The sequence below is a fragment of the Filicampus tigris genome, chromosome 9 (assembly GCF_054856515.1).
Source record: "Filicampus tigris isolate MCC_2025a chromosome 9, RoL_Ftig_1.0, whole genome shotgun sequence".
Lineage (NCBI taxonomy): Eukaryota > Metazoa > Chordata > Actinopteri > Syngnathiformes > Syngnathidae > Filicampus > Filicampus tigris.
The window spans coordinates 4,923,170-4,950,868 of NC_141225.1; the positions used below are offsets into that span (position 1 = coordinate 4,923,170).

General features: G+C 41.3%; 1 protein-coding gene across 2 annotated transcripts; it reads right to left on the reverse strand.

Moving 5' to 3' along the window:
• Positions 1-6,878: 6,878 nt before the first annotated feature.
• Positions 6,879-26,697, reverse strand: apcdd1l (adenomatosis polyposis coli down-regulated 1-like). Of its 2 annotated transcripts, none has more exons than XM_086040804.1 (4): positions 26,382-26,697; positions 11,243-11,414; positions 10,382-10,901; positions 6,879-10,298 (listed from the first exon to the last, which is right to left on the reverse strand). In XM_086040804.1, the coding sequence occupies exons 1-4, from the start codon at positions 26,434-26,436 to the stop codon at positions 9,525-9,527; spliced, it is 1,521 nt and encodes a 506-aa protein (XP_085896930.1). In that variant the 5' UTR covers positions 26,437-26,697; the 3' UTR covers positions 6,879-9,524. The 2 variants fall into 2 exon arrangements, with proteins under 2 accessions (XP_085896930.1, XP_085896932.1); XM_086040806.1 differs by lacking the exon at positions 26,382-26,697 and adding an exon at positions 12,059-12,194.
• Between the last annotated feature and the right edge of the window lie 1,002 nt (positions 26,698-27,699).

Genomic DNA, 27,699 nt, shown 5'->3' on the forward strand with positions numbered 1-27,699 from the left:
TATTATCTGATCATTTAGCTAGCGCTTTGATTTACTTTAATCTCTGGCCTCTCCAACAGGTTTGATTGTAGTAATTGCTGTCAGGTTTTCGTGGAGGAGGACCCAAACGCAGGAGGCCAAATGGTGTGCAATATAAAGTATTTAATTTAAAACAAAAGGCAAACAAGGTGCTGGGATAAAACCAAACCAACAAAAATGTTGCAGTCCAAAAAAAACAACAAGGACCAAAAACAAACTAAACAAAGGCAAGGACAAGGACAAGGACTAGACTTGACTTTGACAAGACAAGACAAACCAAAACGAACCAACAAGGACTGAAAGAAAGCGTAGAACTAAATACAGACAAGTTGACGATACAACGAGGGACACCTGGACAAGACACAGAGGGTTGGAGGGAGTTGATTGGTTAGCACACAGGTGGATACAATAATCATGACGAAACAGACACAGAGCAAAACATGAAACTAACAAAACCAAAACCAAAACCAAAACCAAAACCAAAAACCGAACTCAAAACACAAAACCATAACAAATTACGCCAGTTTTAAGATTTAATTTCCTGGCTAATCCAGTTCTGTAGTGGCCGAGATTCAGCAGACAGTCCCAGGAGAAATGACGATCAGGCAAATAGCTGTTGAATGGTCTGTCGCCGGGGAGGCCGGTGCCTCGGCCGAGGTGACCACTCATTGCGCCTCTGTGTGCTCGAGAAAGTGGGCATGTGTTTAGTCTACAGAGGCGGTACGGGAATGGCTCTTAATTTTGTGACGTACAGAAATGAGGACAAAGTCGTTTTCTTGGATTGGAAGATGCTGGTGTTTTGAGAGCAGGAATGCTCCGAGATGGGTGAACGGAGGAAAACGCCGCTTTGGGGTGTTTTTGCTGAGGAATTAACATTTTATAACATGGCTAAAAGCTCAAAAAGTTGATTTTGGCGTGACAATGGCCCCTTGAAAAAAACAAAGTAATGCAGCATCAAATACGTTTTTTTACATTATATTAAAGAGAGAAATGCAGCTGAAGCGCAAAAGAAATGCATGTACAGTATTTCACGGAGTCAGTCATCTCAAGGCCAATGCCTTTTACAGCACAGCTGCAGCTCATATTTGAGTTTTTAAAAAAATGTATTTTTTTAACAGAGTCTAAGATTTGACTTGAGCGGGAGAGTTTGGACGTTAACCGCACAGCTCAAGTGATGTCATGTCAATTATGTGTGTTTTATGGGAAGGTGGCAGATTGGAGGTAAAATCTCAGTTAGGGAAAAAACAACAAAAAAAAAAGCATACATCTGCCGTATATGTGCAGTCCAAACACGCTACTCGTGTTTTATTTGATTTATTTTTGCTTGCCAGAACATTTGTTAGCTTCAACCACCAAACTGTTTGAGGTTTGGAAACACGATTCAGCCAAAAGAAAACTCCCCAGGGCTTCTTTTTGTTTTTTTTCATCTTATAAGAACACATATCCCCCCACGAATCTTGTTGAATTTTGATCCAGTTCAGTGCAGCCTTGAGAAACATTTGAAAATCTTATTTTTACCTTATAGAAAATGCATTATGCATTTTTTCCCCACATTTAGGTTTCCATTCCAGGTGTCTTTATATGCCTGTGACATGTTTTTTTCTAAAATAACCCAAAGATAAATAATAAGACACTTTCCACTCCCTATTTCTTGATTTGATTCGAATCCAAGACAAGAAGTGTGAGGCACAAGTCTGTCACTTGTGCACCATGCGGCATAGATGGATGGATGGATTGATGGATGGAGTACGAATAAAAACTGTGGGTGCCATTGTTTTGTGAATACAACTCTCGCTTCTACGACTACGAATCTTCACTACGCACGAATTGCCAGTTTAGGACGAATCTCTTTTGAGAGGACGAATTTGCACAACATGCAAATTAGGATGACGTCACACAGAACACAGGCAAGTCCCAAAGGGAGCTAATCGATCCGCGAAATGAGGCATTTTTGAGAGAAAAAATTGCACCAAATAATTTGAGAGCGGCTATTGTTAACATGGTGTTGCAAATCGATTCTTATTTCTTCTATATATATTTTTTTTTTACATCGATGCATATTTTATGCAGTTTAAATTGATTTTAGATGAATCGTTACATCCCTAGAAAATGTATCGATGTGTAAATTCTTCATGTGTGGTGTCAGAAATCAGATTTCAAATGATTGAAACTGATGTACACAAATACAATTTCACACACAAAAAGTCTTGCCAAGGGTCGCGGGGCGTGCTGGAGCCTATCCCAGCAGTCTTCGGGCAGTAGGCGGGGAACACCCTGAATTGGTTGCCAGCCAATCGCAGGGCACACAGAGACAAACAAACATCCGCACTCACAATCACACCTAGGGGCAATTTGGAGTGTCCTATCGCCGTAAGCCTGAGTCCAAAGCTATTATTTGAGACAGAACGACTTTATGAAATACATATTAATAAATTGACTATACCCGCTTGAAGCGCCGTCCGATCCGCTCACGTTCGCCATCTTTGTTTTCTTATCTACGCATGCACGGGGAGAGGAATCGGATCGATTAGCTCCCCTTGGGACTTACCTGTGTTCTGCGTGACGTCATCCTAATTTGCATGTTGTGCAGATTCGTCCTCACAAAAGTGATTCATCCGAAACTGCCAATTTGTGCGTAGTGAAGATTCGTAGTCGTAGAAGCGAGAGTTGTATTCACAAAACAATGGCAATCACAGTTTTTATTCGTACTCGCAAGAAAAGATGTCAAACCCTCACAATTTTGATTCGTACTCTCAAGAAAAGATTAAGGTCAGTGTTCATGACTCAACAATGAGGACGAGACTGGCCAAAAATAACATCCGTGGCAGCGTTCCAAGGCGAAAACCACTGCACACCCAAAAACATACATTTAGGTTCATCTAACTTTTGCAAAACACATCTGAATGATTCAGAAGACCTTTGGGAGAAAATTGTATCGACTGACGAGCTGAATACGTAACTTTTGGAAGGTGTTTGATCGTTATAAATGTAACACAGCATTTCAGAAAAATAGAAGACTGTACCAAGAGTCAAACATGATGTCGAACATGGCAGTGTGAAGTCAAGGGCTACTTTGCTACTTCTGGACCTGGACGACTTACTGTGATGGATGGAACCATGAATTCTGCTCTTTACCTGAACTATCCTGAGGTAGAATCTTTTATCTTTGATCATGACCTTAAGCTGAAGCACACTTGAGTTCTGCTGCAGGTCTACGATCCAAAAGACGCCAGCATGTCAACTTCTGAATGGCTGAAAAAAAATGGCTGTGGAGTGGTCGAAGTCCAGACTTCAATCCGCTTTAAATGCTGTGGCATGACTACAAAAAGGCCATTGCCTGAAAACCCTCCAGAGTTGCTGAATTAAAGCAATTATGGAAAAAAGAGTGGGCCAAAATATCTCCACAGAGATGTGAAAGACACATTGCCAGTTTTAGACAAGTTATTATTGTTATAGTTCAGTTGTTGCTGCTGAGGGTTGGCCAACCAGTTATGTTTAGGGGTTAAGTACTTTTTCAGGTCAAGTAGCTTTGAATAGTTTTTTGTCCTTAACAAATAAAATCACCATTTAAATACTGTGTTTTATTTACTTGGGTTATCTTTGTCTGATATTTACATTTGTTTGATGATCTTAAACATTTAAGTGCGGAAACTATGCAAAAAAGTAATAATTTGAGAAGACAGCAAAGGGTTTTTCACGGCATTGTAGAGTGATAGACAGAAATGAGATTTGCTTGTTTCATAAGGTTTTTTTTATCAACCTGTCGACATGACTAGTTTGTCAGAAGTGAAGTGAAGCTAGCGCGCTAGCTCTCTACAAAGTAAGCAGCAGTCCAGATGATTTTGACAGCTCACTCATTTCTTTGTAATTGTCCTAGAAAATGAATAAGTCCTCCATGAATACGATCAAAAACTGTCACCATCCATTCCCTTAGAGTCACTTTTGAAAACATCGAGCTTTATTTTCACCAGATAGCCACTTAACTCCGGGAAAGCTTGTTTGGCCAACTTGAAAGTGGGCATGGACTTTTGGATCTCTCTCCCTTCATAAAAAAAATGAGGGCGCATCCTGCTCGCTAGTGTACATGTAATCCTGCTAATGATCAACATTTTAATTAATGTACCTGTAATCTGATTATTTGTTTACTGTAACGGATTACAGTTAAAAAAATTGTTTGGATTTCGTTACTCCCGATGCAAATAAATCCCCATGCCCACTGTGTCGTTGATAACGGAGGCATCAACCCCATGGTGGATGTGTGGAAGCTTGAAAGTGGCTCTGGATCTTTTCCCAGACTAGCAGATCACATCATGAGCCTAGGAACTAGGTGTGGCAGCAGTTATTATGTAATTTATCCAAATTAAGTTTTTAAAATGGGACTGGCTAAATAACTCTCACAAACACCATCTGTAAACTGATTTTGGGCCCCCAGCTGTCGTTTTTGAACATTCTTAATTTGTGAACCAGATAAAAAATGTCAAAAATGCTATTTGGTGCTATTCTTACCTAGCACTACTTTGCAAGCTGTTTGCCAAAGGTTCAGAGGTAAAGTTACGGGAACATTTTTAGTTTTCTAATCTATTGTAAGATTCATCCCACAAAATACATGGAAAAATTGTGGTCTGGTAGTCTAGCTCTCAGAAACAAGTTTTCTTAGTTTTGACTGCATTTGCCATGAGATATTTTAGCCAGAGGTGGGTCCTTTGCTAAATTTGTCTGGTCTGTCATTTGTCATCCGTCAGCGGTCTGGGTACTTGTCCGTTGTTTGTCAGTCCATGATTTTTCATGACGAACCAAATTGTAATTGACAAATCGTTAATCCGTCAGTCAGTTTGTCAGTAAAATCCGTCAGTTAGTCCGCGTCGATCTGTCAGTCTGTCAACATTTGACTTGGCAAGATTTCTTGAAATAATTAAATATAGTAAACCTCCAAAGCCCCAACTGAGATCTTAAAACTAGAGTATTTATACTACGGTACCGACACTTGTAGAAGTGTGGTATTTCTCACAATGGCTCAGTAAGAAGTCTTCTTACTTTATTAAGGTTTTGAAGGAAAATGTTTGACATAAGTGAAATACTTTTCACACAAAAATAACAAATATCTTTGAGATTCTTAATCTTGGTAAGATTTCAGCTTTTGCAGTGCACGTGTCTCCATTGATAGTTATTGTGTTTTGTCCAATTTGTATCACCGTTTTCCAAAGTTCTTTTGTTTTTATCCGAAACACAACAATATATTTTTCTTTTGAACATAGTGGCTTAAAAGCGGATCAATCTTGAAATCTCATCAGCGCTATTACTTTCTCCATTGTGGTGAACTTCCTTCAAATGCAGTCATACTTTGCTGTTTTGACACACGTACTAAATCAGGTCTGGTTTACGTTGTGTTTCGCTTGCTGAATGGACTCACTCAGCGATCCTGTGAGGCCTGATTGCTAACAGGCCGCCGGGCGCTCCGTCCTGCCTCTTGACAGAAACCACAAAAAAAGACAATGAAAACCTCCTCTCTGTCCTCATCGGGGGTCTGACAGTATCTGGAGGCTTAGCCCCATCCCAACCCCCTTCCGCAATCCTCTGATCTCCTTTTTCTCTTGATCTGTGCTCGAGCTCTTTGGTCTTGGGGGGCTTCCAGACTGATATTTCCCATCCAACTTTGAAGGATGACCTCATGAGCCTTGCAGCTGCCATCGCCATTCTCGCACGAGGTAATAGGAACAGTATGGCGCATCTGGAAAGTAGTAGTTTGCACTTTCTCTCTCTGTTCACTATATTTGATCATATCTTGAATAATTGTGAAGATTATTGTGAGGACAAAGTGTGTTATTGTTTCTTCAAAATCTACCCCAAAAACATCATTGTTCCATGCTCATAGTCTTTGAAAAAAGTTTACATGGTGTGGTCTGAAAAGCCTCAAATTATTTTATGGAGTCAGGTGCTTTCCAAGTGGGAGCGATATGGTTCCATGAATCATAATGCTTGACTTGTGTCCGCCATAACACACAAAAATGTTGATCTTAAAGCTTCTGCCCTAGCAAAGCCTCTTTGCATCCAATGTAGCAGTGTTCTGTCTAGGGCTGCTCGATCAAGCGATTTTGAATCGTAACAGAATTTTCTGGATAAAACGATGATAAAAATGTTCAGTTGGATTTTGTTATTTTTGGTGTATCAAAGCCACCGTAGTTTCCTCTGCATTTCCGCTTCCTCCCACGAGCGCGCGGTCCGAAACAACGACAACGTCCATGGCTACCGGCGATTCTTCTATTTGCTCAGGCAAGTGAGTGTTTAGTTAATAAATCGGGCAAAAATAGATCTGTAGTGTAGTGTGTGCTCCTCATGTACAATACAACCCGTGAGCAAGTAACTCATCGTCTGAGAGGTGTCCCTTTTTTTCCTCCTCTACAACGGACCTCTGGTCCAGCCGGACTATGCATCCATACTTAAGCTTGACAGTGCATTGTATTATTGAGTGACAGTTTTGCACTAATCATTGATTTATGTTTAAGTAAGACCAGGGAGAAAGGTGAAAGATTAGTCACTGGCTGGTTGACAAAATGACTTGCTGACAGACTGTTTGGTTTACAGACTTGACTGTCTACCTTCTCTCATGTTGATGATTTTGTTTCTTCTTTCATTATTGGTTTAGTTAAGAACAGATCTGAAATCTATTGCGTAAGTAAAATGCTGTTAATCCCAATGGATTGTTCTGTGTGTATTAAGTTAAATTGACTGGCATTTTGAGTTCAAAGAAAGAAAAATTAAGTTTAAATAAAAGACATTCAAAATACTTAATTTTTCATTATTTTTATTTCACAAAGAAATCGTAATCGTAAAATCGGGTTTGAGAGAAAATAATCGGGATTTTCTTATTAGGCTTGTAATGGTATGCCCCAGTTGCAGGTGGGAGGCGTGGGTTACGTGATGTGACAATAAGGAAATACAAACACGCTTGGACGCACGTTGCTGTCTCATGTCTCTTCTTACACAGACAACTGCTGCATTGATTCATATGACCGACATATTGTGCTGTTGGCGACAGGTCTGCAAGACATGCCACACACACATCAGGAATTATGCTGCTCTGATTGGTCCATTATGTCACATGTTGCGATGACATACAGTTTACCAACCGGAGAAGGATGCACCTCGTTGCTGCTGCTGCAAAGCAAACTAGTTTGGCAGTGGTGTGGGTGTCATGTCAAGAAGCAACTCACCCACGTTCCCCCTTAGCAGATCGTTTTCGCAATAAAATTAAATGCATAGTCTAGTCATCTCGGTCCCTTTATGGTTGTAGCAGGCACATTATCCATTGTTGTCGCTGTCTTTTTGAAGCATCACCCCCCCGACTTGGAACGTAACTGTTTCAAAACAACTTGTGTCCACGAGTATAGTCAAGCTGCGTGCAGCACTCAAACATGGCGTCTTCCCTACTTCCGGAAATATGCCATAGCAAACCTGGTTAGTGTATAGTGGTTTGCTGGCACACTTTTATTTTGAAGGTGAAGGAGGGGAAGTGTGGAAAATGAATAAGTAACTTAACTTATGACTGTGACTGTGACTTCTGGCCGTCTGTTGGACCCAAATAATTATACAATATGACAAAACCAACCCTGGGGCTCACAATGGAAGTAAGCACACGCAGTTGGATAAGTAGTAAAGTACTAGTGGCGCATTTGAAACGTGTCCACAGCGGGTTCGAATTGTAAATTAGCCAGATAATGATCTTTAAAAGGCATCTGCCGTTAACATCTCTCCCACGGACGCTTTTTTTTTATGGTCGGGGGCAGAACGGGGCGGGGGCCGACAACGTTTATGAATATGGCCGGAGGGTCGCGGCCGGACCGGCAAAAAAGGGTCAAGTGCCCAGCTCTGATAACACGCAATGCAATAACGCAAAATATCACGATCATTTTCTCTATTTCAAGTACATGGTCGTCTTTATTAGGTCGTTAAACAGAGAAGTCTCTGCTCTATTTCACATACTGTATACAGGGGGTCATCGATCCGCCCTTGACTTTACTAGTGCATTAGCAGAGGTTAGTGATTATGGCATGTTCCAATTTATGTATAAATTCAGGTTACATCTCCGCTGTAGGAACGGAAGTCTGTCCCATACCTCTGACCCCCTGTATTCATTGTTCAGAATGTCATGAAAGTGGCATTTAGCTCCAAAATGTGAAGTCATGAGAGCACAAGTTATAGAAAGCCACTTTTAATGCAAAATAAATGAATGACTTGTGATATTGTTTACTAAAAAAAAAAAAAAAAAATGACAAAAGTCTTTCCAAAAAACGTACAGTATTTATATACTGTATATATGGTGATAAAATAAATAGTCATTGGATGCGCTTAAAGCTGAAGGGCTTTTAAATGAACATCTTATGCCACAAAGTGGACTTGGACCCATAAGGATGGTAACTGTTCGGATTGATTACAAAATGTCTGCTTGTTGGCTGCTTTTCTTTCCAGTATAAACAATGGACTGTACAAAGTGCATTAGTTCTACTGCATCCTGGCACAAAAGGAGAGCTCTGCCGACCCACATTTCAATAGACATCTTGATTTGTCAAGATGGCATTACATGAAAACAAAATTTTCCACAAAATATGACCGTTGTTGTGTCTTGTGTCTTTTTTTTTTTTTTTCGGGCTGGGTTGTCCATACTGAAATGATGGTAACGGTGATTTGTGAGCCATTTAGTTTTGAGTAGAACTGGAACTATAACTTAGGATCCTTAAAGCGAAACCGAAGGCACCATTGGTATTCCAACAAAGGGAGTGGATCTGTCAAAATACATGTATACAGTGGTACCATGACTTTGGAGTATAATTCATAATATATAATAATTATATATAATTCATTCCACTCAATTTAATTGTGAATTAAAATATTTTTTTTTAAGTGAATTTAATCACTTTTCCACATTGAAACGAATTGGAATGTCATTAATCCATTCCAGCCTGGCAAATCGTAATTTATTTTACTTTTAATAAAAATAGAATAAAAGAGAGTGTAAAGATATTAACTGTTTTTGTAACGTATATTTACTGTATCTACAGTTGTGTTGGTGTTGAATGTGTGCTTAAGGGACATGTTGTAGTGACATCAGGAGCTTGAGTCACGGTGGTTGGTTTGTTCAACATGAGGGTTTGGGTGTGAGTTCTGCTTCTTGCAAGTTTTCTCATTTTGTATTTGTGTTTGACTGTTTATCCCATGAAATAAACAGCTGAAATTTCTTCGGCGACTGTGACCCTCCTTGAACCTTGCATCAGGTCAAAATTGCTCCAATTGTTTTGACTTTACTCAAGAAGCGGCGTATATGAAGTTAGCTTGTAACTCAAATTTTGGCTTGCAACGAAAACTAAACACAATTCAGCAAGCTACGGCTCATAATTTAAGACTCTCCTAAATTGGGCCACTTCTGAATCAAGGTACCACTGTACTGTCTATTCGCCTCCCCTGAATGTCTTGTAATGAAGGAGAACCAGTTCCATCTCTGTTCCAAGTCTCTAAAAAACCCAACTGCAGCTGCATAGGGTAGATCCAAGGACCACCAAGAGGATCTGTGTCAGCTTCCCGGTCCCACTGGTATCCATCTGGACTTGTTTGCTTTTGAATCCTGAACCATAGCGACTGGGGGGCTGTGTCTCTGCACCGCTGCAAAGCATTAAGGGAGCCTGAAAGGAAGTGGCCCTCCTCATTGGACGGTCTGGGCTGGAACCGTCCGTCGGCCTCTCCCCAACATACAACAGCGGGTGTCTTCTGTGGTCCAGCTCAACCTTGAAAAGCTCATACTCCTTATGCGGTAGCTTAATGCCAAGCACCGTGCACCCGTGCGTGGTGCTCAGGCCCTGTTCCGTTCCGACCTTCCACTCTCCAGCCTGCCCACACTTCCCTGGCTTTGTCCTGTTCAACAACTTTGCTGTGGACTCATTTTCAGCTGTCACTCTCACTTCGGTCACCTTAAAAACAAGCTCTGTGGCCCCCGGTACCTTGACTGAAGGGTTTCCCTGGGCGTAGTGGCCAGAAGCTCTCAGAGTGAAGGTGTTCTGGGAGCAGAGGGGGTCTGAGTAGTGGCGGTAGATCCCCTCCCATGCTTGTTGGTCAGGATCAAAGTGGAACTCTCTGGTGAGGAAGAGAACGGTGGGGCGGGTTTCGCACTGCTGGCTTACCCAACGCCCGGCTAAGGAAACAGAGGCTTGCGTTTGGTGGGGCATAACTGGGGGGCGTTGTTCTGTGGCGCGGTACACCAGGGCACACACCGGGCAGGGATGAATGTGATGCTGAAATGATGAATGGAAGAATAATTAACGTGGCAGTACTGGATACCAGACATAAAACATTTATAGATGTCACTAAAACTCACCATGGCGCTCTGCAGTGGCTGCTGGTACCCCGTCGGTCTATAGTGAGTTCTCTGGGTCCAGTCAGTGTGTATGTCCCCCAAGAAGAGCTCCTGTATTTTCTCCCCATGGTTGTTGTGCCGCGTCTCTGCCCTAACCAAATCCAGCTCCATCATGGAGAAGCCCATAGCCGCTAGGCATCCTCTTCCCGCCCGGGTATTATAAAGGTCCTGTGGCTTCCCAGGAACCAGCCGAGCCAGGCTCGGACCCACGCAGGATGGGGGCAACCTGGAGGTCAGTCTCTGCTTGGCTGCCAAGCTGTGGACGACGATGGCCACCCCGCTGAGGTGATGATCGGCTTCGGTGGCTCCGCGGGTGATCCAGGAGGCCTGTCGAAGACGGTGCTTGCCTCGGATCGCCAGGGAATAGGCGGGATTCTCGCACCCGCTGTCAGCATAGTAGTGCTGCAGCGCCTGGAAATGACGAGTGGGGTGGAAGGTGTAGGAACGGGTGAGGAACTCTGGACCTGGACGAACTTCACATCTGAAAATACCAGGGTAGAAGTTATCAGTGGTAATGTGGTGATTCTCTGTGAGCGTTGGGTTGTAAAATTCTGGGAATTTGGAAGGTTCCCTGGGAATTAACAGGAATTTGTATGAATTCATGGAAATTCATGGAGATAAACCAGACATTTATAAAATTGAAGGTTGGCTATTAATAGAGAACTTTAGTATTGTTGGGAGTAATACATTTTAGCATCATCAGGAGGAAAATAACCAGATTTCATGATTTATGGGTGTCCCAGGGTTTTTTTTTTTCTAATTATAAGATATTGCTTAATGTGTCTGCCTTTTAAGCTTTCACTGTCTTTGACAAAAGTTTACCTCGTTGACAGCCAGGTGCCATCCAGCCGTGGCGGTATTTCTGCTGTGATTTTCACTCTGTCTGGATGGTGGCGGGAATGACAGTGGGGCTGCCATTGCAGGCTTTCGCTGGAGTTGGGGGAAGTGGCGGGCACGTCCCAAAGTCTACTCCCTGTTACAGCCATCAATGAAACTAGGGAGTAGAAATGACAGAAATTCCTCAGATGAACACATGACCTTTGTTATACCCAGTTGATATTTCTAGTAATGATTGATTTGGAATAGTCAAATTAACTTGAATGGAAAAATTGCTCTCCGGTCTTCATGTTGGTGACACCATACCCCGGAATCTCTTTTGAAGGATATTTATCTTAGTGAAATTTTTTTTATCAATGTCCCAAACACAACTCTCCCCGACTCACTTAGTAGTGCGGTAAGTTAGAAAAAAAATTTCCCTACACAGATTTCACCAATCAACACGAAATTCCCAGGGGCATTTCCATCTTAACAGGATTCATGAAAATGTCACCAGAAGCCATGTTTGAAATTTAACAGGAATTTTGCCATTTTGGTTTGAAGGGACAAACCCCCCAAAATTAAGGGCAAATTCCAGGGCTTGATAAACTGGATTTTGTCCAAATGAGCCCCGATCTGAAGCAGGTATCCTCAGCAGATGGCTGACGCAAATTTGCCAACTTTTTTGGTCCACAGCATCAAGTGTGAGGGGCTCATATGGTCATTGTCTGGCCGAATCACATCTCCAAAATCACTTTCTAGGAAATAAATGCCACCTTGCTGAAGTTGCTGAACACAGCATTGTTCAATTTGGTATTTTACCTTGTATTGCTATACTGTATCACACTAACATGAACACAACACTCCAAACGTATGTTCAATCGCCAAGTTAAAATACTAAAATCTGCAATTCATTACGCTCCCATTAATTAAAATGGTAGGGCCCGGCGCCACTGCTATCCGTCCACATCAAAGCCTGCGATCGCACCAACCTCCAACCAGACAAAAACATTCAATACATCACAAAGGCAAATGACTGTGGTTACATCATCTTCCCAAACCTTTTCAAACGTGAATGATAAATACAATGAGGAGCCTTCATACCTCCGTGGCTGATGCTTATCCTTCTGCACTAAAGCATTACAGCTATCCATTTTTTTACAAAATAGTCTTACTCAAATGTATTTAACCGAACCGTTATTATTCATCGTCTAAAAAACAAAGACTTTCAATCTTGAGGCAATATAATGTCGCACTGCTCCCACGGTACAACACTTCTCAGACAGTAAAAGTGTTCACGAGAGTAAGTAGATTTGTTCGCAAGCTATTGTCAACATTTAACCCATTAAAGTCTTATGCCTCTCGTGAAACATCTCTCTAAAATTACGGTCGTCTTTGGAGTCACCCTTGAAAACCTGACATTTTCGCCACCTACAAAATAATTAATATCTTAGCCCCTGCAGCAGATAGAAACATAATTCCCCCCAAACTTGAGACCTTAGACATGTGGCTTTCACACAGGCCCAAGTTGATTAACCTTTACTGTTTCAATCCAAGATGCAAGTGAAGTACTATTTTTAATTAAAAAAGAGTGGTAATTACCATGCTGTGTTCTCTTACAAAGAAATTGAAATTGTCATTGTCTACGAACATATATCTGAACCATACATCACGTTTGGATGGTTTCACGGCTCTAAAGTCCGCGAGCGTGTCATCTATCACTGCCGTGATTTATAGCAAAGCTCCCGCGATCGACTGTGCCGCCATTACTCCTCAACAAAAAATTCTGGATATCCTTCAACAACTAACGCCACCGTCACATGTATATGTGACATGTACATGTAAAAGTATGTAAAATACGCACTGATAACAGTGTTTTCATCGAGGAAAAAAACAAGTCGTCAGTAGCAGTGGCAACGTAAGATGGCTGCCCTCTGGCTTCAGCCGCGAGAGGCCTACTGATAGACCATTCATATAAGTCCGTGGAGGAAGGCCTGTTTGAGTGTGTGACATCAGTAGAGTGGTGTGCGTGCATTGCTGCCTTCAAGTGCGTCATGGAAAATCGCCAACCCCTTCCACTCCTGCACAGTCAGAATTTAGAAAGATGTGTTTCAGAACCAAAACATGGTACCATTTAGCCACTTTTCTACTGTACCGGTTTGATAATGGTTCGGCCTTGCTTGGCCCCCAAGTGGTCATTTTTCCATTAGACTTTTCCTTGCGGTCACAACGGAACCGCTTTTCAGAACGTTCTCCGAGGTGGTTCTAAGTTGCCGGCCAAGAAGATCACTACAGAGTCTTTTTAGGTGGGCATTTTAGTACTGATGTCATTTTTACATGCAAACCTATTACGTATAAGTGCCAATGTTAAGATCATCCAAGTATTCCTTTAAGCAACGCGGCAAGGAAGTTCACTGCACCTGCCGATATCCTGGTTTAAGTGACAGAGCCGCTTGCAGGTGCCGCCAAATCATAAAACACAGTATATACAGTCAGTGCACACATAGTGTTTTACAACAGTATCTAGCCATATTTACAATTTGGTATATACCAGTGGATGAAATAGTGAAGCTTTTGGAAAAAAACGCCGGCAGCTCGTCATCGTCACTATCCGGCGTCCGAAGCCACAACCCGGAGCCTTGCCGGTATCCTAGCCCGACGGGAACTTGGCGCGAGAGGCGGCTGAGTGAATGAGAGCGCGGTAAAACAAGTGACTGGGCCTGGTGAGCGGACTCCCGTGAACATTTTTTACCACTAGCTTCACTATTTCATCCATTGATACATGTGAAATTGTAAACATGTGATACACATGCTGACATGTGATACAGGTGCTGTCTTTGAATTTTTATGTCTTGCCGGCGGGGCGGCTGTCTCTCTCTCGCTTTTACCCGCGAATGGATTTTTCATCTGTGTGAAAGCTTCTGTGCATTTCATGGGCTCTTCGTTCATCGTTGTAAAACCAGCGGCGAGACTCACCACTCTTGGAATGTTATGGCAGAACCCAAATGTTGCCAGTGTGCACTGGCCCAATTCTGTTGACCCCGCTCAATCCCGCCCTGCACGTGTTGTAATGGAAAAGCAACGGAGGCCGTGTGGTGTTGTCGGGCTGGTCCAGGCGGTGTGGTGTGGTGCTGTTTGGGTTAATGCAAACGCAGCCTTTGATTTCACTTGAAACGGTGCTCTGTAGAACTGACCTAAATTGGCCTGTACAAAAAAAAAAGATTTCTGTACCTACCCCTACAGAAAACGTGAGTACTGACCAGTAGCATCGAAGTGTGAAAATATATGAACTTGACCATAAGTCGACATACAGGGTTCGTTTGCTGTATACAGCAACAATATAATCACATTTCAAGATCATTTGGAGGATTCTCATTATGCTTATTTTCCATGTTGTGATTTTGGAGTAGTGCCAAGGCGGTGGCCCGTTGATTTCAATCAAATTTACAGCTGCAAAACTCAGTGCCTGTTTTTGGGTTCACTTGAAGTGTGCATGTTAACATCATTACCACGCTCAACTCTTTGTCATCCAAGTGACGAAAACCGAAAGAGGCAGCCGGCCAGAATGAAAACCATCTGGGTGACAAAAGACTGAAAGCTCCCGTCCCGACCAACCCCACCCCAAACCCTGTAACGTTAATAATCCCAGTGAAAGTGGCGATCGTCGGATACTGCGAATTTGTTGGAGTTGTGCACATCTGCTTTATCTTGCTGTGCACATCTGCTTGATCTTGCACTCTCGGCTTCTGCATGCTCAAAGGTGTGTCTTGAGACCCAAAGCGAAGATCGGGTTTCAACCGAGATGGAGACAAAAGGATGTTCTGATTACATCTTTGTGGTTTTGCAACAAGAGGAAGCAGCAGAGTCTTGGCAGCATGTTCTCACAATCCCTGCCACTTGTTCTCCACGTGCAATCAAGTGATTTCTTTTGTTGTTGTTATTTTGCTTTGCTCTTTATGCCCACAGTTCCTCCCTTGTGACTTCGGATGCACTCTGACCCAAAATGAGCTGACAAAGTGTCAACTGTTAAGTGCTTGGATGAGCAGCAGATCTTTTTACCCTCTCACAGGATTAAGGAATATTGAAACGTTTATGATGTGTGTGCACTTGCATTTTTCCATTGAAGTCTGATGCAGACACTTATACACGCCATGTGTGGAAAATTCCAACTGGAACGCAGATTTTTGTTTAAGACTTATTTGTACGCTTGCCAATGTGTTTTCAAATATTGAATGCATGTATGTATATATATGTAAATGTATATACACATTTCAACAATTCAATTGGCTCTAAATGAATATAGTTCAGCCATTGTGGAGTTTCTGGAGTGTCATAGTTTGACATATTAATGTAAACGGTCAGTGTTGTGTGTGTATATTGTCTTGGTTAATGTTGTCCAAGTGGTCACAGTAGTGAATGTACGGAGTTGCAAAAAAGAAAAGAAAAAAAAAGTGACGTGTAGTCATGTGGGCCTTTACTATAGTTTAGTGTGTTGTTTGTGCCAAAAGCATGAAGTTGTATGAAGTGTTTCCCGAGGTCACGTGTCATTCTCTTGGATCTTTGCTGTGCCGCATATGGTTGCATTTATAACAAAAAAAGAAAGAAAGAAAGAAGGGAACTCATAAAAGCAAAGAGCTTAGTAAAACAAAATTGCTCATTGAGAGTTTTTAAGTATTACTCTAGAAAATCGAGCCTCGGTCAACCACAAGTGAGATGACGTCGCAATGCATAATATGCGACCCATGACTCAATTTGGAGATGAGGGCAACTTTTTCAGTTTATTTCCTACTCAGCCAGTCAAACAGAATTAGACTCGATTCTACTACAGCATTCTCCTCCTTAAGTGCGCCTCCTTGTCACCCGTGTTTCATTCGGCAATCAGTTCCTCTCACTGACTAGTCTATAAATAACTGCTGTGGTTCAGGGGTCAACAGCTAACATGTGATACAGGTGCTGTCTTTGTTGAAGAAAATGAAACAGCTGCAACTGTGTGGATCGGTTTTGTTGTGAAGGAGTGACAGGACCACACCAAAAGGAAAATAAATATACCAATCAGCAGAATAAAGTAAAAATCTTAGGAGAATAAAGTTGTATGTGTTTGAGGAAAAATAGATAATAATAATAATAACAATAATATGATGTATTCCTATTCTTCAAGAAAAGAAAGCCACCTCCTTTCAGAAGTATTTAAAATTTTAAGTGTTTTTCGGGGGGGAGAAGGGGGAGAAAAAATTGTAATCGTAAGTGGTATTATTTTGAGGGGCGAAACAAATATACTACAATTACATTTTAGATTAAAAGGTTGTTGTTGTTTTTTTTTACAAAAGAAGTGATTTTTTTTGTGTCCCTATGATTCAGTGTGTGTGAGTACTGTATATGTCAACGTGTGCTTGGCCATGTGTGTCCATACCCGTGTGGCCGTGTGTGATGTCTGCTGAGTTGTTTCTCACAGCACTCAGGCCAAAAGAAACAAAAGAAGCATTTTGGTCCTCAATCCTTATCTTGCTATTTGTCCCAATCATCCTGTGACCCTACAGCGAATGTCTCTGGGGGGCATTCTTCACTACATTATCTCCTACCCTTTGATCCATAATCCATGGTGATGCATGGCTTGCTGTACTTACTGTACAAATGAGGACTTTTATGAAAGTTGCTCTCTAAATTAAATATCAAATAATGCCTGTTATCCTTTTTGATATTGTGGACAGAGTCTGTTTTCCTATCTAATCTCATGAGTCTGTTTCAGAAGAAAGGGAGCTTTTTCTCACCACAACTTTGTGTGGAATATAGTTGCAGAAAGCAACATGCAAGCAGATATATTTTTGGGTTAAGACATAAAATAACGCCACTGACAGCTGGCCCGTTCAGATTCCAAAAAGAAAAAGTGTTACTCATCGAATGCAAATCAACTGAATTTCATTCTTTTCAGGGATGAATATTTTTTTTATTTGTCTTTGAAATTTTTTTGGTCTCCCTATTATGTTCAACAGCTCATAAAGGAAAAATCGGAGGAGGGAAAAAGTATTTGTATTTTGTAAGTGTACCCCCCCCACACATACAGCTTTTTTAAGGGAAAACAACCTATAACCTTGACCCAAATGAAAAAATAAAATGATACAAAAAACTTGAACATAAGGTAGAAGTCAACCCAAACATACTTTTTTCAAGAATATGTTCCCAGCAGGCCTACAAGTTGAAACAAGGCATTTTGATTAATATTGCGTTTGTGAAATATGAGTTGAGCAGCAAAATCCACCCCTTTTTAGCCATCACAGGGGGCGGCCATTTTGTCACTTGTGTTGACTGAAAATGACATCACAACTGCTCAGGGTTCAGGTAACGACCAATCATGGCTTAGCTTCAGAAAAGAGATGAGCTGTGGTCGGTCATTACCTGAGCCCTGAGCAACTGTAATGTCATTTTCAGTCGACAGAAGTGACAAAATGGCCGCCCCTGTGATGGCTAAAAAGGGGTGGATTTTGCTGCTTAACTCATATGCCATAACCACAATATTACTAAGAATGCCTTGTTTCAACTAGTGGGCCTGCATAGAACATATTCTTGAAAAAAATGTTTAGGTTGACTTCCACTTTAAAACTTCTTTACTTTTATATTTTGCATGGGATAGCAAAAATATTATTACTTGTACTATTTTCGGGGAGATAATAGCAATGAAAAAAAAACTATACCACGGCTCATCTTGCGAATGTCACATGACCAAACTCAGAAAACAGGTAAGCCATGATGGGTCATTACCTGTGGCCTGAGCAACTGTCAATGTCATTTTCAGTCGATAGCAAGCGGCAAAATGGCCGCCCCCTGAGATGCATAAAAACGGTCATATTTTTCTGCTTAATTCATATTCCACAAACACAATATTAATCAGATTACCACATTTAGACTAGTGTCATAGAATTTATTATTTCAAAGACCATTTTTGACTTGACTTCCACTTTAAGGAATTTCAAATACTCTTTTTAAAATGTATTTATTTTTTTCAGGTTAGCTTTATTAGGTTCCTTTCACAGGCTCAATCTAAAAGCTAAACCAATGAGAAGCTGGGTTATAACATCACTGAGTAGATCAGTTTAGCTTCGGTGAAAGGTCCTGGCCAGAGTTGAGCATCCCAAAAGCTCAACATAAACCCTCAGAAAAATCCACTGAAAGCTTCTTGATAGTAAATAAAGGCATCATTTAAAAAAAGGAGCAACTAAAACAAACTTCTTTCATCAAACATACAGTTGCCAAAATACAACAGTGGGTTTTGCAGTGCAAATAAACAGCTGAGAAAAAAAATGCAAAGCAAGCAAGGGAGACACAAAGGACTTGTAATACAAATGGTACCCATTGTCCCTCCCTTCTCATTTGTGTAAGTCAGGCCGAGGTCAAGTTGATCTTTTCAAAGCGCCGCAGCTCGGCGTTGTTATTCTAACTTGGGTCGGGTCCGCGGGGAGGCCACGCGGACGGCCGCTGTTGTCTTTTCATCACACTTTTGAGCCGTTTAATCCCAAGGTCTTGTTTATTTACACTAGAGATCTGCTTGGCTTTGCCCGCTGGATGTCAAAGTCTGGCTCCTGTTGGCACGTGGCCACCAGGCTTGGAAAGACTTTTTAAAAACCTCAATAATGTTTGTCCTCGTGAAATTCATATTCCTAGGTTGTCAAGAGCATGCCAAATCTAGAATCACCAAACAAGATTGAAAACGTTGTCCATCCCTTTTAATTGATCGCGGTTTATTGTATTTTTGAACTAAATTTTTTTTACGAAGCTTGAAACCGATATTTACTTGAGTAAAATCTTGGAATTGATCTGGTAAAAAAATAAAAGTATATTTTGATTCAAAGACTGTTCTAAGAGATTTCTTTGATCCTTGAATATGAGTCTTTTCTGTAAAATGGTAAAACTGTAAAAACTAATATGGTATTTGAAACTCATTTTGGATTTGTCTAATGAGCTATCGAGCAACTTTTTAAAGTAAAACTATATAAATGTCCATCTTTGCGACAGTGACTCTCCTCTAAGTTTGGCTGCAAAGTCAGCAGGGGTCATCTGCCACAGGAAGTGAGCTAACTGAGTTAATAGTGAGAGCCAATAAAGAGCCAATGCTCGAAGGTCCCCGCGTACACTGCGGTCTCCTGTTTGGGAACATTCTGGCTTTCCTGTTCCCCATCGCCGATGGGGAAAGGTGCGTGGATGAGTTCGAAAGTTGTGTGCCGACATTGCTACATGAAATTGGCGGCTATGTTGCTGCTAGCACGTACATGCACGGCATCATCCGACTGTGAATGTTTCTTAGACGAGGAAGCAAGCAGTCTTTTTAGCCCAAAACGCAAAATTTAAATAGCGAGATTTATCATATTGTAACGTCTTCCAGGAACACGCCATCAGACGTAGTTTAATTATCACGTTTTTATTAATCCAAGTACAACTGCTCGCGCTATTCTTTCCCCGCTGCACCACTCGCTCGCTTGCCGTACGCTGCATTCATGAACCTCGGAAACATCACAACTCAGCAATACACAAATCCGACCACAACACAGATTACCCAATTCGTTACAGTAAGATGTTGAACAATCAAAGATTTCAATGCCTAAAAAGTGTATACAATTTCATAAAGACTTAAAAAAATTGTTTCATTATAAAACGAGTTTTAATATAGTTAGCAATAATTGTAACTGTTATTGTATGTATTTTTTTTTTATCACAAAAAGTGTATACATATACTGTAATGACAACTTGTCTTTAACTTGAATACTTAGGTGTGTCATAGGCTTTTGCTGCTGAGTGTTTAAGGATTTCAGTGTCTTCATAATTTACTAAATTAAGAGATCTTTACTCTTAGTGTATTTTTTATTCTGGTGTATTTTACATATTTATATATCTACACACACTGTATAATGCATCAAGACAAAAATACTCATGTCTGAGTAGACTCCTAACTTGGACAATGATGTGTAACTCTCCTCTCCAGGCCAGCAGACACCGAAGAAGATTGCAACTCAGCATGTCCACATTGTTCTCAGTGGACTACAGTGCTTTTACTTCTGGTCCCAAAAATAACACTTTCTTTTGCCAGATGTTATGTTTTGCATGGAAATGAACAAGCTGGAGCTGGACTGTTGTCAGGAAAACAGAAATATTTATGACACATGATATCATACAGCAAATTGTGTGGATCTTATGCTGCAGACACTATGCTGGAAATATATACTGTGTAGCTGCAGGATGCAGTGTTAATGTGAAAATCCATACATTATACCAGTGGTTTGCAAACTTTTTACACCATGTACTACCTGAAAAATTACATGTTTTAGTCCTAAAAAATATGTATTATTGTAAGCCACTGTAACATTGTGCACAGTACAAATAAATAAATGATTCAATGAAAAATGCATTGCACATAAAATTTAAAGAAAATTGTACGCCAATGAAACTTACAAATATTTAAAGATGATATGCAAATTTATTGTACTTGAAAGTTAAATACAACTGAACTGCACTAGTAAAATATTTAAAAAAAGAAAACCAAAGCTTCATTCTAATATGTTAGATTGTAGTTTGTATTTGAAATGTAAATTTAATTTGTTTTGAATTCAGTGGTTCTTTCACATCCCACTAGAGCAGGGGTGAGCAATTAATTTTGCAAAGGGGCCACATGAGAGATTTGCCGAGGGCCAAGCCAGCATGCTAACCTCAGCTATGTAACATTTATTATTTCAAATGTATTTACAAAAAGCTTATTGTCATGTTTCAATAAATTGCTACATGTGTAGATATATATTGTTGAAACTAAGAAATACAAATCCATCTGTCCCTCCATTATCTGAACGGCTTATGCTCAGCAAGAGTAGCGGGTGTGCTGGAGCCCATCCCAGCTGTCTTTGGCGGTAGGTGGGACACACCCCTGAACTGATTGCCAGCCAATTGCAGGGCAAACATAGACAAACAAACATTCGCAATCACACCTATGTACAATTTAGAGTGTTCAGTTAACCTAGCATGCATGTTTTTAAAATGCGGGAGGAAATATAATATTATTGCCAGTGATGACATAACATCCCCAAATACTGTACACATGAAACTGTAGATTTGCGTATAGCATTATCTGACGAAATCTTCTTGGCTCGCTTTTCTAACATTAGGACCACTCGTAACATTTTTGCTACTCTCTTTGGAAAAAAATAGTTGCAGAGGGGTTGGAAAAGTTGTTGAATATAGCGAAAAAGTTACTAAATTGACAACACTTAGTTTGATTGGTCTAGCTAGCACTTTTTCCTTTTTCTTGTGTGCCATGCACGGTTTCTCAGTCACAACACCGTGACCCTGGAGGTTGCAGTCATTACGGGGTTGCTGGGCTGTTAGTAACACATGAATTGAAGGTATTTGTTGTTTTACTAAGTACTTCTCATCATCACATTAATAAAGACAAAGAATAGCACATCGGTGCTGGTCTTAACCGGTCCCTGTGGAAAATCCAGTATCCCAGTCAGTCAAAGATCACGACAAGATTGAAACCCGGTCCTTTTAGCTTTAATGCTCGCACCTCACGGTAGTATGCTAGCAGTAACTACCAGAAGACTGCATAGTCTCAGTTGAACTATTTAATGGATTCAAAAAGACACGTAGCCTTTTCCTGCATGATGCGGAAGAAGGTCTAATCCAAGAGCATTTAATCGTTTTGCCCGTTGCCATGCTGTACGTGCTTGGCCCAAATATAGATATAGATATAAATATTAGAACATATTAGAATTTTTTTTCTAAATAATTGACATTGGGTCAAATTTTCCGCGGCACACCTGATCTCTCACGGCACACTAATGTGCCAAAGTCACGGCTCTGCCTCGCCTATGTGACAATGTGTGACTCTACGGTCTTAATTGGTTCCAACTAGATAAGTGTGCCATGGCGCAGATAGATAGGAAGATGCAGAGCCAGGAAAAAGGTCACAGCGACACAACGGCATCTATCTACTTGCGTGCCAAGGAGGCCTGATCTAATGGAGTGAGAAAGAAATATGCGACATCAATAATGGCTGGACAACAACAAGGCTACGGTGACGCTGGTGCGCACACGCATGATATTTCGACACTCATTCCTTCATTTCCACCCCAGTTTCATCTACAAACAGTGCACCACACAATTCCAACTTCCATTACAGTTTCAGTAGTGCGACCGAGGGTGCGCACGCTCAGTTGTTCTACTATAGCACCTGTCAAACTCAAGACCCAGGGGCCAGATCCGGCACGCCCCATGATTTTATGTGACCTGCGAAAGCAAAGCATGTGAGTCAACTTCCATGACCTCTGCTAAAATGTGCACTCAAGGAAGGTGGGAAGTCTGATTTATCCCACTCGGATTGTCCCACTTCCAACCTCAAAACGTTTAAAGCGAGTGTAAAAATGGCTTATTCGGATAAATTGTTTGTTGTTCTGATTCATCACAACACATTTTGACCCCCACTAAACCCTAATGATGTCCTTAACTTATACAAATAAAGGAACTTTTTATCTTCAAAGCATTTCATTCATTTTATCAAATAACTTCATGCAGGGAGATAACGGCATATATTCACACAGTCACTACAATTCACGTGTTGTGTGAAGGTATTTTGAAACAAAAATTAATGTAAATAAAGATAGATAAACATTTCACGCTCTGTGTCTCCGTTGTTGGGCGACGTCAGATGGAAGCCGAAGTTTTTTTCCAACTTCGCAACTCTGACCTTCCAGTTCAAAGGGGCATTCTAGTGCACTTTTCCTGGTCGGAGGTTGGAAAAGCCAACTTCCCATCTTTCTTGAATGCAGCATTAGACCATTCATATATAAGTCTGTAGATGTTGCTCACCGTGGTCCAAGGAATGCTCAGGGAGTTTGTGCTCAGACACATGGAAAACTAGAGGGAACAGTGATTATGATTGAGATCTATGAATCCTCTGCGATTGGCTGGCAACCAATTCGGGGTGTCCCCCGCCTACTGCCCGAAGACAGCTGGGATAGGCTCCAGCACTCCCTGTGACCCTTGTGAGGATAAGCGGTATAGATAATGGATGAATGGATGATGGATGGATCTATGAATTCTGTCTAGCAACTAGTGACCAATGACTTGACAAGGAAACATAATTCTGGGAATTTCCTTCGTTGTGTTCCTGCCCCTGCTCACTAAGAAGTTCTGGCAACAGGTAGCCATGACATGCTGAATCCTGTTGAATTTTTTGGTGGAGAAAAAATGTAAAACAGGCCCCTAACATGGCAGAAAAAGCCTACTAGAACATCTGAACATTATATGAGGTTCATCAGAGGCACTTTAAATGGGGGAAGGTGTGTGCTGATGCCCGTTTAACATGTTATTGGTTCATTCTAAATCAAGGGTTGAATTCTGTCTTGCAACAAGTGCCCTAAGCCTGCAAGCTTTTTGTTTTAATAAGTGAGCATTTTCTAATGAATCATGCTCCATTTATATTTTTTTACGCTATGTAAACTTGTTCTGCCTCGGTTTCAAAATATTGACTATCTTTTCCTCCTTTCTGACCGTCTGTGTAGGTTCACCGGCTCGACCTCGCTTGTCTCCTTCACAATGCATTTGCAGCTCCAAAAGAAAACACTCTGCCAGCCATCATGGGGGCTGAGGGAGGCGGTCTTTTTAGTGTGAGGAGGGGCGGTGGGGGGGAATCTGAATCTGATGATTGCACCTGGGCAGACGTCTCCTCCTATCCGCCTCTGGGCCGTCACCTATAATCGGCTCTGATGTGCAGCGACCCCCGGGAGCGTTGGGAGGGGGGCGGTGGGGCGGGTGTGAGGCTCCGTGATGTCCGCCTCCTGTTATTCCAACCATTAACATAATAGCAACATTAGTTCCAGGGCCACGCTCGCCTGCTCCGGAGCTGCCATTGTTCGAGGGCAGCTGCCGGAGAAGAAGAAGAAGAAGTCACTTCTTCCTCCTCCTCCTTGTCCTTTGAAGACACAGAGCGACCATTCACTAGTGCCACCTTGTGTTTTGGTTCGACGGGAGGCGTTTGAATACTGACAAATTGCTTAATCGCTTCCTTGTGATTAACGAGTGGCTGAGTGTGACATAATCCTCGCCCAGTTTGGGGACCTGATGTATTTAGTGAGTCTTTATTCTTTGTTTACACACGTAAATGTGCATGAAATCAACACTAGGACATCGTCTGACTGTAGTAATGATAATGTAGGTCATTAATACGAGGTAGAAAAAAAAAAGCACTTTGACTGAAGTTTCGGGGGTGGTTCCTTGACGAACAAATGATCCAACCTCCGGGTTTTTCAAGATAGTAGACTTCACTTCATGAATTTTTTTTGTCTTTAGGTGCGAGCCAAAATTTTTGTTACAAATGCTAGATGGCGGAAGTAAACTTCACAGAAAGCAGCGGTTTGACAGAGAGTGAAAGTTAAAAAGAAAAAGACTTCACAATGTTTATTGCCACTCTTAGTTGAAGTTTACTGGAAAATTAAACGTAAAATAAAGAGAATTACATGTTGCATATTTAACCAAACACCACACCACACGTTGTCTGACCAAATCCGCTAGCCTAACGCTAACATACAATGCAAAACACTATAGACCGCTAACAAAATTGACATTGATGTTGCGGTATTATTAGATAAGCAACAGACTTTTGAACACAAATGGTACAAAACATGTAGAAAGAAGATATATCTCGCAAGCATATATTCGTTATCCTCTGTCCTAAACAAATAATATTACTGCAGCTCACTTAATTACAAAACTCTTCTTTGTGTATATACAGTACAGGCCAAATGTTTGGAGACACACCTTCTCATTCAATGCGTGTTCTTTCTCTTCATGACTGCTTACATTGTAGATTCTCAATGAAGGTATCAAAACTATGAATGAACACATGTGGGGTTATGTACTTAACAAAACAAAGATGAAATAACTGAAAACATGTTTTGAATCCAATCGAGATGGTTTTAGGCAAGCTGGATGGTTGAGCTGGACCGAAGAGTGAAGGCAAAGGTGCCAACAAGTGCTAAACACCTCTGGGAACCCCACTCAAGACTGTTGGAAAAGCATTTCAGGTGACTACCTCTCGATGCTGAATGAATCGCGTGCAAGAGCGTGCAAAGCCGTAATCAGAGCTATTTTGAAGGGATCAGAATATCAAACATGTTTCCAGTTATTTCACCTTTTTTTGTAATGTAAATAGTCATGAAAATAAAGAAAATACATTGAATGAGAAATGTGTCTGTACTGTATGTGTGCATATCATCGCTGTCCTGTGAAAAACACTTACCTCCATTTTTATCAATTTTCTTATTTTTACGTGAATGGTGTTTCCACGTTACAGACATCGCATTAATGTGAAAATTAAAAATGTTTCCAAAATTGGACATAAGTGTTTTTCACAGGACAGCGACGATATATTATACTGCCCCTAGTGGCCAAGGCACACATGCCAGAGGGTGCCAAACAATGAATGGCTGAATATACTCAGCGATTCACTGAACAAACTGGCCTATTAGCGTTTTTTTCCTGCTCTTTCCGTAATATACTAAGATCCCACAAGATGGCACCAAAGTACTGCCTAATAGGAAAGTACAAATTGGTGTCAAGGAAATATGGTTGAAGTGATGCATCTCGACTGAGAGACGAAGAACTTTATATGTCAGGGAGTATTTAAATTTAGTCTGGGTTGTTACCGGAAATTACAGAGAATCTTTACCGCATTTGTACGTTTTTGCCCTACTGCGTTTTAATAGCGTGGCTATTAAATGGGCTGTCACTTATATAGCGCTTTTCTACCTTGGGTACTCAAAGCGCTTTACACTGTACCTCATCTACCTACTGATGACGCAGCATCAGGAGCAACTGAGTGTTCAGTATCTTGCTCAAGGATACTTCAACATGGTCACCATGGCTGGGGATCGAACCCACAACCTCCGGGTTGGGAAAGGACCACGCTACCACTGAGCCATGCCGCCCCCAAAAGCAAAAGCAAGCTTCCGTGAGGCATGTATTTTTAATGGTAATGTTGTGGCATTGAAATGCTATTTAAATGTTTTGGGATCAATGTTTGTGGTATATTTACAGTATAACCTGTGAGCGGGTGGGGGAGTTTCAAAGATGCTTAAAGTCCCCCCACCTCCCCTTTGCGTGCACTCACCTTGCCAAATCAAGCAGATCCCCCCGAGCACGTGTGCCGAGCGTCCCGTTGACATGATTGCCGCCTTTCAACGCGCAACTGTTTTAGATCCCACAACTCGAGAAGCTCCTGTCAGCAGCAGACAATCATGTGACCTGTCACCATGACACGAACATGCATGAAGTGGTCCTGTAATCCTACACACGCTGCTGCTGCTTCTTCTTTTATGTCCACTTGTTGGCTTCCATGCTCTGGTGGCAAAAAAGTCAGTAGGCATGCAGCATCTCCACGCCGGTGCTCTCCTCGTGAGTGTGTAGCACACAGTGTCTGCCTTCCACTCGAGGTATGTGCAGCAAGTGTGTGTGTGTGTGTGAGGAGGAGTATAATGCGTGAGTGGGAGGGTGTGTGTGTGCATCCGAGGTTGAGAAAGACAGAGAGGGAGAGAAGCAGATGTGTGTGTCTGTGTGCGTTTGTGTGTGTGCTTTCAACTTCCTAAATGAAAAGCTCAAGGGAGTGTTTAGGTACTAAAAGGGCAGTGGAGACTTTTTTTAACTTCCTATGTTAAAGGAAACATATTATGTATTTTTTCTCTTTGTGACTATTTAAAACCGTTTCCAGATGTCCTAATATGTCTGTGACATGTTTTTGTCAAAACACAGAGAATTGTTGCACTTTTTACTGCTTTTTTTCTAGCCTGGCTGAAATTAGCCTGAGGGGGAAGTCATGCTCACCACGTCGCCTCTAAAAAAATGAGTTCAAAATTCGATAGTGTACGTGAGCTCCCATAAAGCCAGGTTTTAAAAAAAAATATATATATATATATATATTTATTTTTTTGTAAGTGTTTTTGCATTTTTTCATAGTTTTTTTTTTTAGAATTATGTGTATTTTCTTGACTGTGGTGGGTTCTTCACGTTTTTGTAATTATGTTTTATTTTTGTGTAGGTGTGTTTTGATTCTATGTATATAATCAAATGACTCGGAGAAAGCATGTTTCTCAGTGTGTGAGGTCCGTTCTAAAATCAGCAAATATGGTGTCTTGCTTGTTAAAAAAGAAAAAAAAACAACAACATGGAAAATATGTAAGACCAAGCCAAGCTATTAAAAAAATAAATAAAAACAACATCACACAAAACATGTTCAGATGCAGAGTAGGCGTTGTGGGCTTGGCCATGTCCAGATGACCCAGTACCTCCACAATCCGCAGTTTACATTGGAGCGCCCTTCCTGCAGAGAAAAGTGTTGACGGTGAGGTCTGCGGCTCGCTGGGCGCGTCGGAGAAATTCTGGAACAAGATGTTGCTGTTCAATTTGTTTTGGTGCGATGTCTTAATGCGGCC